Source organism: Pelobates fuscus, chromosome 7 (genome assembly GCF_036172605.1).
Source record: "Pelobates fuscus isolate aPelFus1 chromosome 7, aPelFus1.pri, whole genome shotgun sequence".
NCBI classification, from domain to species: domain Eukaryota; kingdom Metazoa; phylum Chordata; class Amphibia; order Anura; family Pelobatidae; genus Pelobates; species Pelobates fuscus.
The window spans coordinates 94,987,762-95,008,590 of record NC_086323.1 but is presented as its reverse complement, the minus strand read 5'-3'; the positions used below and the strand labels follow the sequence as shown (position 1 = coordinate 95,008,590).

The window sequence follows — 20,829 nt, the reverse complement described above, 5'->3', positions numbered from 1 at the left end:
CAGGTTTTCTATTTTAGGTAAAAATTCACCTGCTACCTGAACAATAGTGGAAATCCCTAAACAGGTTCTGTAATTGCGACCAACCTGTGGATTATATGTTTGGATTGGGGTTGATATCTTGGAGATATAACAAGCTGCTTATTATCACCATAGGCTCTGCCATAAGTCCTTCTTCACTGTCTGAGGATAAGGTAAGAGGAAGTATGTGGTTGTTCTCCTAGGGATAATTGAATATCTTCTACTGCCCTGCTTATTGTGTGTCTGTTGCCACAATGTATAATGTGCCTCTGGTTACCACCTTCCCATCAGTATCTTGCCTAATATGTGTGTGTATATTTTCTATTGCCATGTATTACCATGTATATCTTGCTTATGTTGCACAACAGTCTCTAGTAAATGTGATTAAACTGTTTGGCATAACCTGTACTATTTTACAAATTTAGGTACTGACATGGTTAGCCTCCTTATTGATTATTAGTTGCCACATATTCTATGGTTCATACCGATATATTTCTTTATTTTCCTCAACTAATCTGTATATGGTTCTTCTTGCCTTTTGCCTAGTAATGTGATTAGTTTATCTCCTGTGGCTGATCATTGCTGTATCAATTTGTCCACTGTGTGAGGTTGTGAATCTGAATTTAGCAACATCGGGTAATTGTTGCAGTGTTTTAATGACCGACTCTTATTTCTCTACTAGGCTCTGCCCCTTTCTGACAGGCAGGTATTGATTTGTTCCTGTTGCTTCAGGTAAGTAGTTCACAAGGCAAGAGGAAGCGGTGTGAATCGTCTTTATTAAATACATCCAGAAAGTAGTAAGATTCTCAGTGTTATTCTCCCCATGTTTAATAGCATGGGGTCTCCGTTCTCATCCAACATTTATCTGCGTGTTACAGTATGATCACTGGAAGTTATGCCTTTGTTGAGGTTTTGATTTGATGATATCAATTCGGTTTTATATCAGTAACATTTTTCTTCTCTAGTTTATGCTTTTATGGCCTTAATTCCTATCTGACTCTATATCTATTCAGGATATTTCTGGTATTGAATGCCAGGAGGTTGCTGACCTTGCAGCCTCTAGGGGAAATTTGTCTTGTCTGAGCAGATTTTTATGACAATTTCCTATTGATTCTTGTTTGGCTTTGTAAAGTCTTCTACGATTTATACAGCTCAATAATGGTTTTATAGCTATTGGCTGTTTTTGAACTCTGTCCCTCCCTCTATGTATTGCTTGGGTATTCCCCAAGAGTAAATGCTGCCATGTAGAATTGGTCAGGAAAATGGAAAATTCCTTCATACTTACCGTAATTTTCTTTTCCTGATAATTATACATGGCAGCATTACGGTCCCACCCATATACTATAGGAGGTGAAGCTAGTTACAAAGACTGCCTGATGGGTAGGGGGAGGATCTATATATACCAGTTTCAGAGTTCTATTTCCTGTCATCTCTGCTGTGAGGGGAGGAGCTACCCAAGAGTAAATGCTGCCATGTATAATTATCAGGAAAAGAAAATTACGGTAAGTATGAAGGAATTTTCCATTATATACAATATCAAAAAAATTACCGGCACTCGTGGGTTTCTCTCATCCAATTTATTGTAGGTAAATACTGCTCGGTCAACGTTTCAGCTCCCGGTCGGAGCTTTCATCAGGACACCAAAGGCCTTTGGTGTCCTGATGAAAGCTCCGACCGGGAGCTGAAACGTTGACCGAGCAGTATTTACCTACAATAAATTGGATGAGAGAAACCCACGAGTGCCGGTAATTTTTTTGATATTGTATGAATTTGGAACTGAGCACCTGGTACCATTTATTAGAGTTGGAGTGCAAGAGTTTTTTTCTATTTTGTATGTGTATGTATATGTATATGTATGTGTATGTGTGTGTGTATATATATATATATATATATATATATATATATATATATATATCTCACCGCCTCCTCAACCTATGGGTATAAACTAGGTACACATTAGCAGAGGCTTGTGAAGGCCTTTTCTCCATGCATCAGGACTGCAAGAAATGCACTGCAGGCCGCAAATGTTTCTTTATTTGTATGTCCCAATATTTTGTGGGCTACCACAATTAAAAAAAAAACAAAAAAAAAAAAAACTAAAATACAGTGTTGGCTACCTCATCCTCCTCCTCCACTGCTGCTTCCTCCTCCTCCACCACGGTCACTGGCTCCTCAACCTATGGTTCACTTAGTATAAACTAGGTACACAATAGCAGAGGCTTGTGAAGGCCTTTTCTCCATGAAACAGGAGTTGAGCATTTCTCCATGCATCAGGATTGCAAGAAATGCACTGCAGGCCACAAATGTTTATTTTGTTGTATGTCCCAATATTTTGTGGGCTATCACAATAAAAAAAACAAACAACAAAAAAACATAAAATACAGTGTTGGCTACCTCATCCTTCTCCTCCACCGCCGCTTCCTCCTACACCGCCACGGTCACCACCTCCTCAACCTATGGGTCACTTAGAATAAACTAGGTACACAATAGCAGAGGCTTGTGAAGGCCTTTTCTCCATGCATCAGGAGTTGAGCTCAGTTTAAACAATGAAAGAGAGAACCTTGCACTCCAACCCTCTCTTAAATGGATATTTCTGGTGATCCTCCCGACAGCCATGCTTTAGATTTGGATTTATGTTCTTCCAAAGCTAAATTCAAAGATTCCATCTAGTGCTATTTTATGGCTCAGCTGTATTTTTATTTTTTATGTTATTTTAAGTGATATCCCTATCCACATTTGTTTGCAGGGCACGTGTCCTACTCTTCCCCCCATTTTACTTCCTTTTGCAGCTCTCTAGCCCTTTCCAGGAGTTTTTAAGAGGCATTTTTGGGGCCAAAAGTTCGGGTCCCCATTGACTTCAATGGGGTTCTGGGTTAAGTTCGATCCCGAACCCGGACTTTTTTTCAAAGTTCGGCCGAACCCGCCGGACCCGAACATCCAGGTGTCCGCTCAACTCTAGTTCAGTTGTAATGTATGTTTATTATAAACGCATCAATATCCTCGTTAGAAATTTTAGTTTTTCACTAATTTTAAGACGCTCCATTATAACAGATTTAGAACTTGCCTACCTTGCTGTGATCCTGTGTGGTTCACTAAACTGACAAATGCCTCTGGACCTGTGTGTCCATTACATACTGAAATTGCTTCTCATATTTAGTATACTACAACAAAAGCTTAGATTTTTTTTTTTTTTTAAACCAAATTATTTTTGGGCTTAAGACCAGGATGGTTCCGGTAACGCCCTTTCTGTAATTTAAAAATAAACTTCAAGGGCATTTTATTAAGAAAATAGTTTAATTAAAGCCAAGTATATTTGGAGTGGGAAAACATGGACTGGATAATAGTAAAGGAAAAGTGCATGCTATATAACATCTGTAGCTCACGGTAGTGGTTATGGTGCCAAGGAAGCACTTGTCACCTCCCTCCAATTGTTGTTTGTTTAATTTTTAACAATGGTTTGACTTCTTTCCAGGGTCTGCCAAGCACTGCTCGGTAATAAATATCAGTGAATTTAGCTATGAATTGATATTGTGCTCAAATAGAACAAGTGCTTTGCTTGGCCTTGAATTTTAAAGCAAACTTGAAAAGTCTGTTCTCTCTTGCTCTTGCACTCTCTCCCTCTCACTTTTTTTTTTTTTCCTTCTCTTTCTCACCTCAGGAAAAGGAGCAGAATTCCATTGCATTGAAGATTCCTGCTGTCATCGAAAAAGAAAGTGCTGTAGATTATGAAGTTATGGAAGAAGCAAAGCAAGGCTTTCTGGGGAACGGCAATATCTTTCACTCGCTAATTCTGGACTTGAGTACAGTCAATTTTCTAGATACTGTCAGTGTTAAGATCTTGAAAAATGTAAGTACTGCATGCATCTGCTCATTGAAATGTTCCATGAATTATTAGTATTTTCTTTTGGTTTTGTACGTATGGATATATATATGTGTGTGTGTGTGTGTGTGTGTGTATATATATATATATGTGTGTATATGTGTATATATGTATGTATGTGTGTGTATATATATATATATATATATATATATATATATATATACACTGCTACAAAAAAAATAAAGGGAACACAAAAATAACACATCCTAGATCTGAATGAATTAAATATTCTTCTGAAATACTTTGTTCTTTACATAGTTGAATGTGCTGACCACAAAATCACACAAAAATAAAAAAAATGGAAATTAAATGTTTCAACCCTTTGAGGTCTGGATTTGGAGTCACACTCAACATTTAAGTGGAAAAACACACTACAGGCGGATCCAACTTTGATGTAATGTCCTGGACTAAAGCATCTGCCAACTCCTGGACAGTTTGTGGTGCAACGTGACATTGGTGGATGGAGTGAGACATGATGTCCCAGATGTGCTCAATTGGATTCAGGTCTGGGGAATGGGCGGGCCAGTCCATAGCATCAATGCCTTCATCTTGCAGGAACTGCTGACACACTCCAGCCACATGAGGTCTAGCATTGTCTTGCATTAGGAGGAACCCAAGGCCAACCGCACCAGCATATGGTCTCACAAGGGGTCTGAGGATCTCATCTCGGTATCTGGCAGTCAGGCTACCTCTGGTAAGCACATGGAGGGCTGTGCGGCCCCCACACCCCTACTGGCCCACTGCCAAACCGGTCATGCTGGAGGATGTTGCAGGCAGCAGAACGTTCTCCACGGCGTCTCCAGACGCTCACGTCTGTCACGTGCTCAGTGTGAACCTGCTTTCATCTGTGAAGAGCACAGGGCGTAAGTGCCGAATTTGCCAATCTTGGTGTTCTCTAGCAAATGCCAAACGTCCTGCACGGTGTTGGGCTTTAAGCATAACCCCCACCTGTGGACGTCGGGCCCACATACCACCCTCATGGAGTCTGTTTCTGACCGTTTGAGCAGACACATGCACATTTGTGGCCTGCTGGAGGTAATTTTGCAGGGCTCTGGCAGTGCTCCTCCTGTTCCTCCTTGCACAAAGGCCGGAGGTAGCGGTCCTGCTGCTGGGTTGTTGCCCTCCTACGGCCTCCTCCATGTCTCCTGATGTACTGGCCTGTCTCCTGGTAGCGCCTCCATGCTCTGGACACTACGCTGACAGACACAGCAAACCTTCTTGCCACAGCTCGCATTAATGTGCCATCCTGGATGAGCTGCACTACCTGAGCCACTTGTGTGGGTTGTAGACTCCGTCTCATGCTACCACGCATCGCCAGCATTCAAAAGTGACCAAAACATGAGCCAGGAAGCATAGGAACTGAGAAGTGGTCTGTGGTCACCACCTGCAGAACCACTCCTTTATTGGGGGTGTCTTGCTAATTGCCTATAATTTCCACCTGTTATCTATCCCATTTGCACAACCGCATGTGAAATTGATTGTCACTCAATTGTCACTCAAGTGTTGCTACCTAAGTGGACAGTTTGATTTCACAGAAGTGTGACTGACTTGGAGTTACATTGTGTTGTTTAAGTGTTCCCTTTATTTTTTTGAGCAGTGTGTGTGTGTGTGTGTGTGTGTGTGTGTGTGTATGTATATATATATATATATATATATATATATATATATATATATATATATATATACCATATATATATATATATATATATATATACCATATATATATATGAGAGAATGCTTTGAAAAAGAAATGGTTTATTTTTAAAGCATTCTCTCTACAATGCATTCAAAAAGGGGGCCTCCGCTCCTGCCTGGAATGTACTTTGAACCTGTACATTGTGTTCACGAAAGAACCAGATAATATGCATACAGGGTTGGTGCTGCAATAAGACGGCATGGTTCCTCACCTTAGGGTGCACTAACCCGAGGCTGCAATTTCCAGGTGACCGGCAGGACAGGGTGGAAATTCTCCCCACTCATGCCTGTCACTCTCTGTAGCATGGCCTCTACCCAGTCTGACAGGGAGCTGTTCACTAGAGAAGGTGGGTAATAAGCAGCTTCCTGTCAGAGGAAGAAGATCTGCCACTGTCCACGAGGCCACACTACAGACAGGGTGAGAAAAAACAACAGCATGGTGAGAGCAAAAACAAAGCAGAAGTAAGAGGCATGGGGCGTTAATAAACATGGAGGGAGTTACACAAAAGGGGGTAAGATACACTAAAGCAGCTTAACACATTTCAAGAGCAATAGAGGGGGATAGACACAGAAGTGGGAATAGGCACGCCAAAAGGATCTATAATTCTAAAAAGGGAAAAAGGTTTTCAAAGAGGGGCAAAACGGGGGAATAAAACACACAGGCAAAGACTCATTTTTTGGGTGGCAAAATGTGCCCTCTCCAATGTAGCCAAAAATCCTTGCTCCAACCTTGTATGTATTTAACTGGTTTAATGGCAAGTACAAAATCCCAAATTGTCCTGCATACTTTTGGGGCATGTAGATCTTCATTGTACAAGTAGGATGTAAAAGACAAAACTTTATTAAACTTTTATTGGCTAGTATTTAGGCTTTTACAAGCTGTATTGATGACATGCTCTTTTTAATGAGATGATTTAAATATAATCATTTTTGCATGAAAGAAAAGATATTTACCGTAGTCTCCCCTAATGATATGACCTACAACTCTTTCAAGCTGGGTTATTTCAGAAATACAGTTACGTTAGTGTAAGATACATAATCTTTTTAGAGCATTTATTAACTTTAGTAGTGCTTTATTGACTGCGTACAAATTGATTATTGGAGTAGCTATCTAAATCTATATCGTAAACTTCAATCAGAGAACTTTGAACGATAATCTGTGAAAGCAAGCTTTGTATTAATATGCTGATAATGCCTGGAGTGTGTGTGTGTGTGTGTGTGTGTGTGTGCGCACAACTATGCAAATGTTCTTTATAGTTTATCCCATTATTTCTAGTGTGGCAAATTACAGGACATAATAGTTGAACTCTCCAATCAACTATTTTTTGGAACTCAACTATTTTGTTCTGCAATTTGCAATCTCCTTAAGAATTCCCACTTTAATGGATATTCCCTAGAAACTTGAAACAAAATACACTTGGCCATCTGTTTAACACCAAAATATAGATCACTATATCCTCCAGACTGATATTTCTCTAAAAGTGCAAACACTCATGTTTTACCTACATGTGATGTGAGTACGTGTTATCTGTGTTTAATAGGAGTGGGGGAATTGGCAGATAATTTCAAACATTAAAAAAAAAAAAGTTTCAGAGGTATTAAATCATCCAAAAACAGTCACTAAAGGTGAAAATAGCAGCTAAGCCTTCACAGAAACTTACTAAAAATAAATCGACTTCAAGGTCGCTATCTGAAAAAATTACTAGAATGAAGGCTGAAATGAAGGCTACTTAATGGAAAAAAAAAACTGATAAGGAAAAGCTGAGCCCTACATGCTGGCTAGAAAGTAGTCCTTAACTACACCCCTTTAAAGAGAGTTTCCCCTCATAGGTATTATTCAAAAACCCTCAAACTATCCATAGCAATGAAAAAAACATGCTGTGAATTACACAGTTGAGAGCGAGCCTATTACACAGCGCCTTCGTGTAAGGCATTGAACAGTTCATCGTCCTGTGCTGCTTTTTAAATGAGAAATCAGAAGGGGTCGATATCCCCATGACCAATGGAAGGTGGGGGTGTGCATCCTAATTCATGTCTAATTAGGTCCCCAGCTGAAGTTTATAGGATAGATGATGTCAATATTCAACCCATTGTGGTCAAAGTTGTGATTATCCTAATCACTGAAAAGATTAGTCAAAAGCAACTCTATACAATATTAGACAAATTAAACTGTTAATATTAAATATGCCCAATAAACAGAATGTAAATTATAATATTAACCCCTTAAGGACCAAACTTCTGGAATAAAAGGGAATCATGACATGTCACACATGTCATGTGTCCTTAAGGGGTTAACAATATATTGATTTATATTAACAATATATTGATATATCATGTTAATTTAGTATTTGACTATATTGTTCCTATGTGCCAATGAAAAGTGTAAATGTAAATCCCTCATTTGGCCCATTTGGTGCCAGGGTGTCAAACTTGTAAATCCTGAAACATTTTCTTTCTTTTTTTTTTTTTTTTTTTTTTTATTTTAGTTTTTTTTTTTTTTTTAGGAATAAATCCAGATTCCTTCCCCCCCTTTTGCACAAATAGACTTTTTCAATTCCTGCAAATTTCATCCCTCTGGGGGAGTCTTTATGATATAGTCTGACATGTCTAGCAACAGGGGTGTCCTTAAAAGTTGTCCCTGAGTGGGTATATTCCATAATCCTTCTTTTGAAGGGACGTATGGTTTTGCCCAAATATTTAAAGCCACACTCACATTTCAAAAGATACATCACCCAAGAGGTGTTACAGTTGAACTGTTTAACTGGAATATTGACCGTACTGGTCGAATTTGTCAACACTTTAGAACCCTTAGCTATGTAACGGCATGCTACACACCGCCCGCATTGGTATGTGCCATTCACTGAGATCCAATTATTTCTTGTACTAGGTGTTGGCAAGTGGCTTGGTATCAACATTTCTTTTAAATTCTTACTCCTTCTAGAAATGAGTGACACTCTTGGGGGAACAAGATGCAGGTCCTGAGTTAGGAGTGGCCAGAATCTTTACAGAATTTTTTTGGCAACATCTCAACCTGAGTCAAAATTGACTACACACCTGATCTGTTTATCTAACTTCGCTGTGTCACTTAGTAATGTTTCACATTTGCATACAGATGCTCTCTGATAAGCAATCTTCAGCTGTTTTGCCTTTAGTTCAAACTCTTCAGTAGAGGAGCAATTTCTGAGGCAAATATATTGCCCTACTGGAATGTCCCTCTTAAGGGAGGTGGGATGATAACTCTCCCATCACAGCATGGTGTTAGTTGAAGTAGGTTTACGATACAGTGTGGTGTTGATCAAATATTGGTCTGTTATTGTAAGTGTGCAGTCAAGGAAGTTTAGTGATGGAGTACCTATCTCCATAGTGAATCTAAGATTGAGGTAGTTGACATTTTAGAGTTTCTACAAATTCAGTGAATAGTTCCTGTCCAGACAACAAGGACGTCATCTATGTACCTCTTCCATAGAAAGACTTGTTCAGTGTATTGTTTAAAAGTCTGACACAACTTTCTTGCTCTCTCACCAACCCAGGTGCAGGTTGGCATAGGATGGGGCACTAGATGTCCCCATCCCATTCCCCCGCACCTGGTGGTAGAACTCTTTTAGAAGAGGAAGAAGTTTTGGGTTAAGATAAAGTATAGGAGATCTAGGACAAAGTTAGTATGGATCTGGTGTTCCAGTCCCCTTGTGTCCAAGAACGATCTCACATCATCAATGCCAATGGAATGAGGTATAGATGAATAAAAGTCTTCTATGTCCAGACTGCAGAGTATAGCACCTTTAGGTACTTTAAATGATGATGGGCATTTGAGGGTGTCCTTAGTGTCCCTCAAATACAAGGGTAGGTTCTCTATGAAACCAGCAGACAAGGGCGTCAACGTTGTCATTATGAATAGGCAGCACTACGTCCCGATTGCAGAGAACATTCTTAATGATAGACAGACCTACAATCTGCTCACTGTTGATCCATCGTCTAAATTTTAAATTGATTAGAAGTCTCTTCTTATTAATGCATTTGATCAAGTTGTCATCACAAAAAATTAATATGTAAGTGCCTGTGTGAAAAATAATATACTAATTTAACAGCTCAAACTATAGTATCTGGATCTAACAACTTTACCAGTAGGGGGAGCATATACGTAGATGGAATTTTAAGACCTTTCGTAGAGAACCTACCCATGTGCCCTTTTTGTCTGTGGGCAAAACCAGAAGTCCCTTCAAAAGAAGGGTTATGGAACATGTCCACTCAGTGACCACTTTTAAGTGCACCCCTGTCTTTAGATATGTCAGACTACATCATAAAGACTCCCCCAGAGGGATGGAATTCACAGGAATTGAAAAAATCCATTTGGGCAAAAGGGGGAATCTGGATTTAGCCCTCAAAAAAAGAGAATGTTTCTGGATCTAAAAGTTTGACACCCTGGCACCAAAGTGTGCGAGTTTTTGAATAATACCTATGAGGGGAAACTCTTTTTAATGGAGTGTAGTTAAGGACTACCTTCTAGCCAGCATGTAGGGCTCAGCTTTTCCTAATCAGATTTTTTTTTTCTTGATTTTTCATTTAGTAGCTTTCAGCCTTCATTTTAGTATTTTTTTTTATTTTTTTTCAAATAGCAACCTTGAAGTCGATTTATTTTTAGTAAGTTTCTATGAAGGTTTAACTGATATTTTCAGCTTCGGTGACTATTTCCCCAGGATTCTTTTCAGGTGGGTGGTTATTGATTTAAAATCATTGACGTTGGACTTCAAAAGTTTCATATTGATCAGCAACTTATATTTAGTTAACCCTTTGTGAGTAAACTATATCCTAGTGATTCCTCTGAGGTGGGGGGTTACTGATTTCAATATATTGTCACTTTATTTCATAAGGTCCTATAGTGCTTATCAGTTACAATAGTTGGTTAACCCTTACTGAACAATGTATTTTTCACTCACCATAACCACAACAGTGATTTTAATCTATTTAACTTTTGTTCCTCCTACCTCTAATTATAAAAATTTCAAGCCGCCTTCATTGCTGCAGAACTCCTTCTACCCCTCTTACATTGCAGGGCTTATTAGCTTCTGTTATCTACTCTGTATGTATTTATAAGTTTCCTTTTTCTTTTCTTTGTTGTAGTTTCACTATATATATATTTTAATTATTATCTAATAAACTGATTTTTTTTTATCATATTGAATAATACATAGTATCCATACTTATTTGTCTCCTCTGGATGTTGTATCCATTGGACGTTTTCTGTATACAATTTATTCTTTGGGGTTACCCCCTTTGAAGTCCCTTTACACACTCCTGGCCCCCTTTTCTTGATGATAAATATTACAAACAAAATATATCAAGCTGATGTAAAATTAAAGTGTGACCAATTGCAGCAGCTGGAGAGTGATAGCTATGATTTTCTTTTCACTTATTTGTTTTGCTTTTGGTGTATTAAATCTCTGGAAGGGGTGTGGGAGTAGTCCTGTCCTGTCATAGACTGCCATCTTCTTAACTACTTTTGGACCAGTTCCCTACAATTATTGATCAGGAATCTGCTTTACTGTTACTATAAAATGGGAAAGGGGACATCTTAAAACCACAGACCTTTTCCCTAATGCATTAAAAAAAAGTGAGTTGGACTTATTATTATTATTATTAATATTATTATTATTATTTTTATATATATTTTTTATTTATTTATTTATAAAGTGCCAGCAAATTCCATAGTGATGTACAATGAGTGGACTAACAGACAAGTGCTTGTAACCAGACAAATGGACCTACAGGAACTGAGGGGTTGAGGGCCCTGCTCAATGAGCTTACATGCTGGAGGCAGTGGAGTATAGTGACACAAAGGGTATAAGTAGGGGTAATGAAATAGGTTGCTGGAAAAGTATTTACTGAGAACTTAGTAGGTTATTTTTGACAGTTGAAGGAGAGGAGTCATGGGGGGAGGGGGGCGGAATGAAAACTTGGTAACAGTTTAAGTGATGTATATCCTGAAGAAGTGTGTTTTCAAAAGATTTTTTGAAGGAATGGAGACTGGGTGAAAGTCTAACAGAGAAGGGAAGGGAGTTCCACAGAAAAGGTGCAGCCCTGGAGAAGTCTTGGAGGCAAGCATCAGAGGTGGGAGTACGGACAGAGGATAAACGTAGGTTTTCGGCAGAGCGCAGAGTTCCTCGACGGGACATACTTGTGTATTAGGGAGGATAGGTAGGTTGGAGCAGCATTATGTAGGGACTTGCATCACCAGAATCTTAAATTGAGCCCTATATCTAACTGGAAGCCAATGTAGGGACTGACAGAGGAGGGAGGTGGGGGCAGACAGGAAAATGAGCGTTGCCACCGCATTCATTATAGATTGCAGTGCTACAATCTGGGAACACGTAAGACCACTGTGAAGGGGATTGCAGTAGTCAAGGCGAGAAAGGACAACAGAATGGACCAGCACCTTAGCTGCATCTAGTGTTAAATAGGGGCTGATGCAAGTTATGTTTTTGCGATGGAAGCAGCAGGATTTGGCAATCGACTGGACATTAGAGGTAAAGGAGAGGTAGGAGTCAAAGAAAACACCTAGGCAGCGAGCCTGCGAGGTAGCGTTGATGGTGATGCTGTTGACTTAGAGGAAGACAGACATGGGTGTAGCAACACTTAATGGAGGTAAGACCAGAAATTCGGTTTTGGACAGGTTGAGTTTAAGGAAGTGAGCAGCCATCCAGTTGGAGACACAAGTCAAGATGGGCGGACCGAGATCAGTAGAGGACAGGTATATTTGTGTGTCATCTGCATATAAAGGAGCTGATGAGTTTACCAAGGGAGACCATATAGATAGAGAACAGTAGGGGACCAAGGACAGAACCTTGGGGAATGCCAACAGAGACGGGTTGGGGAGAAGAGGCAGAGAAAGTAACACTGAAAAAGTGCTGGGAGAGGTAGGAGGAGCACCAGGAGAGAGCAGTATCCCATAGATCGAGATTACGAAGAATGCGAAGAAGCTGTTGATGATCAACAGGGTCAACGAAAGCAGAAAGATTAAGGAGAATTAGGATAGAGTAATGGCCACGAGATTGAGCAGCAATTCAATTCTGACTTCTCTGTGCTTGTAGATCCTGTCTTTCATATTTTGGGTACTTGAATCTGTACTACTGTTCTTACAATTGTATTATGTAAAAATCTTTCAAATAAAGATTGTCAAAAAAGTAGGAAAGGGGAGCAACAGGGCAAAGGAGAGCATTAAAAGTGTGAAACAGGCATTTGGGTTGGCGGGACATTGTGCTTATGAGGGTATTGATGTAATTTATTTTTGCAGAGAAAAGAGCCAGAGTGTAGGAGCACAGCATTAATTTATAGTGGAGGAAGTCAGGTGCAGAGCAAGACTTTCTCCAACAGCGTTCAGTAGTTCTGGAACATTTTTGGCGATATCGGGTCAGCTTGGTGTACCAGGGTTGTAATTGGGAGCGCTTGCTGTGTTTAAATAATAGAATAACGAATGAGAAAAGTTAAGAAAATCTTCCTGTGTTTTATTATTCATTTATTAACAAAAATTGAAAAAAATAAACACTGTATATATGTATTTTTTTATTTTTATTTTTTTGTTTTGTAAATAAAATGTAACACTTCAAGTCTGTCATTTCCAATGCAATTTGTCTGTTAAGGAATCTTTGCAAATATGTTGGTTAAATGGAAAATAAATGTATTGGATCTTTCTTGTGTTAAAATGACTAGCTAAATATATTAGAACTTTAAAATGTATCAGTTTACAATTTTTTACTTTTTCTTTAATGCTTTTTGCAGATATTTCGTGATTTCACAGAAATCGATGTTACCGTGTATATTGCTGGATGTCATGGTGAGAGTGAACAAAAAACGCATGTATATTGTAAACGTGCACTAGAATGAAGCCTAAAATGATGAATGGGGACAGATGTTAAAATAAACCTTAAAATTATCTGTTATATTTTCTTTGATTTGGAGGTGGTGGGTAAAGGAGAGTGGAAACTGCTGCATATAAACGTTTTTCTATAAAAATACTGAAGAATGACCCTGAAGGGATTCCCTCTATCTGGAGTTACAAGCCGTACAATAAAATCTGTTTTATTGGAGTTCTTTCCTTCAAGGTCATGATCAGGATCCATAACATGATTGCAGGGTTTTATAGCATTGAACTAATAAAGTGATAAAAATAGGAGCTTCTTACTAAACCATATGCCTTAAATTATATTTTTTTTGTCTTTTAAAGCACTGTTTTTTCATATTTTAAATATATAAATTGTTATTCTCTTTTATTCTTTTTGATAATTTTTAAGTGTTATTCGAAGCACCATGGTTAATGGTATTAAGTGCCATGCTTAGAGTCTTTAGCGTTTCAAATGAAAATGCTGCACATACACGCACAGACTTTATTAAGGCTACCTGCCAGAGATGTAACTGCACCTCCAGTGCCATTGTTAGTCAGCCTAGAGCTCTCATGACTTAAATCAATTCTGTGTATACTCCATACACAGATGCTCACTCATTGGAGAGTCATTTTGGAGCTGTCGGCCAATGAATAGCAGGTATGCAGAAGCCAGATGTGTCACCCAAAAGGACAGGAGGCTTAAGACCCGGTAAAACAGTTTTAGCTCCATATCGCATCGTGCTTAAATGGAAGATGAAGGGGAGACAGAGGTGGGAGCCTCACTATGGGAGGACTGGCTGCACCGCATCTCACCTGGACCACGATCTGCACAATGTCAGAACCTCTCACGCGGCTCACAACCTAGACATACTCAGAGAGAAGGCTCCTGGGTACATGCCCCAGTCGTTTGAACCTGGGACTTACTCGGATCTTTGGGACTTAAACCCTTCTTCTGAGACAAATACTGTCCAATATGCATTGGCTGACTTCCTACATCAGACCTGGCGACAAGACCTCGATTTCTATGCCTATCCTTGTTTTTCTTATTACTCTGTATGATGGCTCTCTCTTTGAGTGCCCAGTGGCCCCAATTTTATTTCTATTAGGCATGTGCATGGGGAAAATATTCGGCTCGGTTCGGCATTCCAAAATTCGGGACTTCGTCTATTCGGGACATCGGCACTTCGCCACTTCGGAACTCCGGCATTTTGGGACTTTTCTTGCACCGCTTGGTAGATAACTCCCTAATTCCCACGGTATTAGGGAGTTATCTACCAAAAGGCTGAAATACCTAATTTGGTCTTTCAGCCAAATTTACTGATGCTAAGCCTGTTGGCTCCCCCCTCCCTGAGCAGCGGGTGGGGGCCCTAAAGTAAAAACAGGGGGAGGACATATTGTCCTCCCCCCTAAATAAAAATGGGAGGGACCTAATGTCCTCCCCCTGGCCCCCACCCCTGAGTGGCGGGTGGGGGCCCTAAATACAAATTGGGGGGGACCTATTATCCTTCCTTTCCCCCACCCCTGAGCGGTGGGTGGAGGCCCTAAACAAGAATAAGGGGGGGACCTAAGGTCCTCCCCCTTGGCCCCCACACCCTAGCGGTGGGTGGGGACCCTAAATACAAATGGGGGGACCTAATGTCCTCCCCCCTGGCCCCCACCCCTGAGCGGTGAGTGGGGGCCCATAACAAGAATAAGGGGAAGGGACCTATTGTCCTCCCTTTCCCCCACCCCTGAGCGGTGGGTGGGGGCCCTAAACAAGAATAAGGGGGACCTAAGGTCCTCCCCCCTGGCCCCCACTCCCTAGCAGTGGATGGGGGCCCTAAATACAAATGGGGGTGGGGGACCTAATGTCCTTCCCCCTGGCCCCCACCCCTGAGCAGTGGGTGGGGGCCCTAAACAAGAATGAAGGGGGGACCTAATGTCCCCACCCCTGAGCGGCGCATGGGGGCCCTAAATACAAATCTAACCTCCCTCCCTTCCAGGTGACTAGTGGTCCCCAAACCCCTAGTCACCCCCTCCCCCAAAAAATAAACCCCAACCTACCCCCCTCACCCTAAAAATAACGAGGGGGGACCTTTAACTAAGCCACAGGCTGCTCACTGTTTAATAGACATGCACCTACTCGCGATATAGCGAGTAGGGGCATAATTTACTAATACTAAGTAATCTTTACTTAGTATTGGTAAATTTGTCTGAAAGACCAATTCAGGTCAGTAGATAGCTCCCTAATACCGTGGGAATTAGGCAGTTATCTACTTATTCATGCCTGTCATTACATGACTGGCTAAGTAACTTACATTTTATATGAATGTATGTTACTTGATTGTTGTAAGTGCTGCAAATGCTTACAGCTGAATCCTGGCTGTGTTTGTATACTTTTTATTTGAAATTGTATACAATGTAACATTCTTCTTCTTTCACTGGGTAAGTATATTAGTACTTTGGCAATACTGTGCTTCGGAACTTCAGCACTTCAGCAATTCAGCACTACTACACTTCGGAAATTCTGTAATTTCGGCACTTCGTCAATTCAGCTATTCGGAAGCACCCGAATGTCCGAATTACCCGAAATTCGGCTGAATTTTTATTCAGACCGAAACAAATTGCACATGTCTAATTTCTATCTTAAGCCTGCAGTATGTTCAAAGTCTTTCCATTAATACTAATAGGTTAGTGTGCACTGCCTATTCTTGTTGTTATAACCTACACTCATAGGCAGTAAAAGCTTTCCCATATTTAATAAATTTTCACAATAACACCAATGCATAACTCAGACTAGAATTCTATGTTTTAGTGACTTGCACCAGCGGGTATAAGACCCATCTTCTTTTCTTTTCCTTCTATAAAATGTGCAACATCTTGGACATGTCCTTTAGTGTACCTGTATATCCTGGTATATTTTATAATCTTGCGGATATGTCATTGTCGCTCTGACTGTTTTCGCTGCAAAAAAAGTAAAGAATTAAAACAAAAAATACTGCTTCTCTGGATGAATTCTATGACTTGACAAGCTGCTGTAAGCCTTTTTGTGAATTGCAATGGCAGGCCATATTTTATATTGTAGTGTTTTTCATGAAGCTATCACTTGTTAATCACTCTAACAATGTGTTCTTCTTTCCATAGCCACGGTTCTAGAGCAGTTGGAGAAAGCAAACTTTTTCAGCAAAACAATCACCAAAGGACAGTTCTTCTCGTCGATTAAGGACGCAGTCATCCATATTTTAAATACCCGAAGTTTGACACCAGAACAAAGAAATGAAGTAGGTTCTCTATAATTTGTTGTTTATTACATTTATTACAGACTGTTTAGTTACCACTGGTTTAGAAGCTGCAGTTTGTGCCTTGTACTGCTAAAACACCTACTTTTCAAAAGTAAAACTACTACAGGCATTCATTAAACTCGGAATTACAGAGTATTAACAAATCAAAAATACAAATATTAGAAAGACTAGCAGAGGGTTAACTTTGTCTATTTTAGCTTGAAACATGTTTCCTGGGGATATTATTATTGTTGGAGAAGGGAATATGGCCATGGAATGGATATGACTGTATTTAAGGAGGGGTTAACTGTATTAAATATGGCAATGGTATGAATATGAGAGTATTTGAGGCCATGTTTTGATCTATTAGGGATGAAGAATATGGCAATAAATTGCTCAAAATTGGAGATATGCCTGTGGGAGATATGGCAACATTGGTATTCAACAATTGCTGGTCTAATAAATGTTTCACTGACTACTTTGCTATCTAGAACCCCCTGTACTCCCCAAAGAACAAAGTGGGGCAATCCATTTGAATGCTAATAACTTAACTCCATTTTCAAAGGCCTAGATAAGACTCATATATAAGCCTGCAGAGGGCAATATATACTTTTAGTAGATACACAAAGTTATATCTCACACACTACCCTGGTATATAACCCCATACACAGAGCAATATATAGGCCCCAGTATGTACACAAATTTTATATGAATTGCCCTGTGCATGGGTATATGTCAGGGCAGTGTGTGAGACATAACCATGTGTGCATAGTGGGGTCATATACTGACTTACTCCAGCATGCAGACTTGCTCGAGCACCCAGGACTTACCCCAGCATGGAGATTGCACTCACATGACTTGCTCTAGCACCCATGACTTACCCTACCACTGGGATTGCAATCATAGGACTTACCCGAGCACTTAGATTGCATTCACAGGACCTGGACCCAGCACGGAGGACTTAGCTCCAGCACGGAGGACTTAGCTCAACACTGAGATTGCACTCACAGGACTTGCCCTAGGACTTCACACCGCATAAAAGATGCCGGATGGCACTCTCAATCCGGCTCTGCGCCATGTTACAAACAGGAGTCTTTACTAGGGTCTTTACAAGGGTCCCGAAAATATTTTTTCATAACTGACAAATATCTTGGTTGTGAACGATGACCTCTGACTGTCTGAGTATAGTGGGGACTGCATGTGATGTATTGGGATGTTTTGGTTCAATGGGGACAGCGTATTGAGCTATCTGAGTGTAATGGCTACAAATTGTGTGTGATATATTTGTCTGTCTGACTGTAATGTGGACTGCATGTGATTTATTGGGTTGTCTGTGTGTGTGTGATAGAAATAGTTTGTGTTTGATGGTATTGAGCTGTGTACATGTGATGGGAACTGTGTGTTAGCATTGGGCTGGCTGTGAGTGATCATTTTGTGCAGTCAGTGTGTGATGGGGACTGCTTGTGTTTGAGATCGTTTTGAGCTGGCTGTGTATGGTGGGCCTGTGTTTGTCTTTGTGTGATAGTAATAACCCCTGATGAATAGATAGAATCATGTAACTGGTTATATGTGCTGCATGTGACCTGTTTAAAAGTTAGTGAATCCTAGAGCAACACAAACTAAAATTACTTTGCGAAAATTACTCATGCAAACAATATGTAATCCTGGACACACCTCACTTACTCAAAAGTTTCACTTCGTTACTTACGGTTTCAGTAGTAATGCAATGGTCTGGATGTGCGCTCTGCTCGCTCCCTCAGTCCCTATGCAAACTGCAGTCTCAGCCAGGTAAGTAAGGTGTCACACCTTCGGTCTTTCCTCCCTTCCATCCATATCACCCCCATGTCTCCTTTCGATCCATGTCACAACTACCTTCCATTCATATCCCCCCTTTCTTCCATCCGTCTCTCCCCCATGTCAACCTCCCCATGTCAATCTCCTCCTTCCATATCTCTCCCTGTGCCACCCCTTCCATGTTTCTCCCCATGCCACCCTCTCCAAATCTCTCCCCATGCCACCCCTTCAATATATCTCCCCATGCAAACCCCACTTCCATATCTCCCCATGCCACCAACTTCCATATATCTCCCCATGCCACTCCCTTCCACTTCCATATATCTCCCCATGCCACTCCCTTCCACTTCCATATATCTCCCCATGCCACCCTTCAATATATCTCCCCATGCCACCCTCTTGCAGATCTCTCCCCATGCCAATTCCATTCCATTCCATCTCTCTCCCCATGCCAATCCCCTTCCATATCTCTCCCCATGCCAATCCCCTTCCAAATCTCTCCCCATGCCAATCCCCTTCCAAATCTCTCCCCATGCCAATCCCCTTTCAGATCTCTCCCCATGCCAACCCCCTTCCATATATCTCCCTATATCAATGCCCTCTTCCATAGATCTCCCCATGCCGCTTCCCTTCCATATCTCTCTCCATGCAGCTACCCTCCCATATATCTCCTCATGTCACCACCTTCCATATGTCCCCATGCCACCCCTTCAATATAACTCCTCATGCCGCCCCATGTCACCCTCTACCATATCCCTCCCCAAGAAAATCCCCTTCTAGATATCTCACCATGCCAACTCCTGTCCATATCTCCCATGCCACCCTCTACCATATCTCATCCCATGCCAATTCCCTTCTAGATATCTCCCCATGCCACCCACTTTCATATCTCTCCCGATTCTAACCCCCAGTCCATATGTCTCCATTCCACTCTCTACCATCTCTCTCCCAATGCCAATCCATTTTAATCTATCCCCATGCAAAACATCCCCTTCCATATATCTCCCCATACCAAACCCCCTTCCATATATCTCCCCATACCAATCCCCCCTTTACATATATCTCCCATATTAACTAGCCCCCCTTTACATATATCTCCCACCTAACTCCCTCCCAAGCATCAGCCAGCTACTTCACTCACAGAGGCAAGTTGAAAATTGATGGCTATCTTCCTGCCGTTTTGCCTGTCATGGCAGTGGAGGGGGCACGCTATGTCCAGTGCGGCACGCACAAGGTGTCTGTTAAACTGAGCGTCAAGTGGTTACGTGATACCCGGCGCTCCTACACAGAGCGCAAGGGGGAGGTGCTCCCCTGGTGTACTGTGCGTGTGGTTCCCTTATAAAGCTGCACGCTGCTTGGGGGTGGCGGGAGCACAGGCCGAACGAGGAGTTTGCGCAAAAATCCTTGCTCAACCTTACAATTTTGCGCCCCTCCTCGGCTTGTGCCCTTGGCAGGCACCGGTTTCGCCAACCCCATGGTATGCCCCTGCCTATTTATGTGGATCTGTATAGCCCTGACACAGTTAAATTCCAGTGTGACATAGCATCATTAATGGCTAGTATTTTAAAATATCTGTCTAGGCACCATGACTACTATTACCTGCTGTAGTGGTTATAGTGCTGAGTTCCGAATTGCCATCACCTTGTAAGTAGTCCAACAATCTAGGAATGGTTTGACATACACCTGATTTCTTCAGATGCCTTTGACCTCCATTTTAGTTTGGCTGTAGGCACCCACAGGATCCAGATAACCTATCATAGGATGACGCCAAAGGACATTTGGCACAATAGCCACTACTGCAAGTTTATTAACAAAATGCAGCTGCCATTTTAAAAATGTAATTTAATGTTTTTTTTATTACTTTTCAGATTTTTGCAAGTACGAAGCTATGATTTGGTAGATATTACTGATTCTGTCCAGCAGACCACTTTATGGATCTTAATGCCAATGCATATTTGTTTTTAAAATGTTCATTACGAAGTGCAAATTCTGAATGGGCTACTTTCATTCAGAGTATACGCAAATCCATGCTTTGTAAATATGTTGTATGCATTTAAGCAACAAATATATATATTTTTTTTATTTTTTTTTCTTAAAATTCAAAGCATTACATTTTTCTGGATTATATAAATTAATTTTTAAGGAAACATTTCTAAACAATTAATCCGTACAGATTAAACTATAATTCTATGACCGCTAACTTTGGCACCTAAACAAGGGATGGTCAGCTAGCCCATGGACTACCCAATTTAAATGGGAAAAGCCATTCTAAAGCATCTTGAGTGGCAGAGCTGGTAAAAATAAAA

General features: G+C 40.8%; 1 protein-coding gene across 1 annotated transcript in view; it reads left to right on the top strand.

Annotated features, from left to right (window-relative positions):
• LOC134568009 (solute carrier family 26 member 6-like) overlaps positions 1-20,502 on the top strand; it is a 72,070-nt gene extending 51,568 nt beyond the window's left edge. Inside the window, exons 16-19 of the mRNA XM_063426226.1 lie at positions 3,677-3,865; positions 13,367-13,421; positions 16,593-16,729; positions 20,392-20,502. Of these exons, the coding sequence (XP_063282296.1) occupies positions 3,677-3,865; positions 13,367-13,421; positions 16,593-16,729; positions 20,392-20,415 (405 nt within the window). The 3' untranslated portion in view covers positions 20,416-20,502. The remainder of the gene's footprint in view (positions 1-3,676; positions 3,866-13,366; positions 13,422-16,592; positions 16,730-20,391) is intronic.
• The last annotated feature ends 327 nt before the right edge of the window (positions 20,503-20,829 follow it).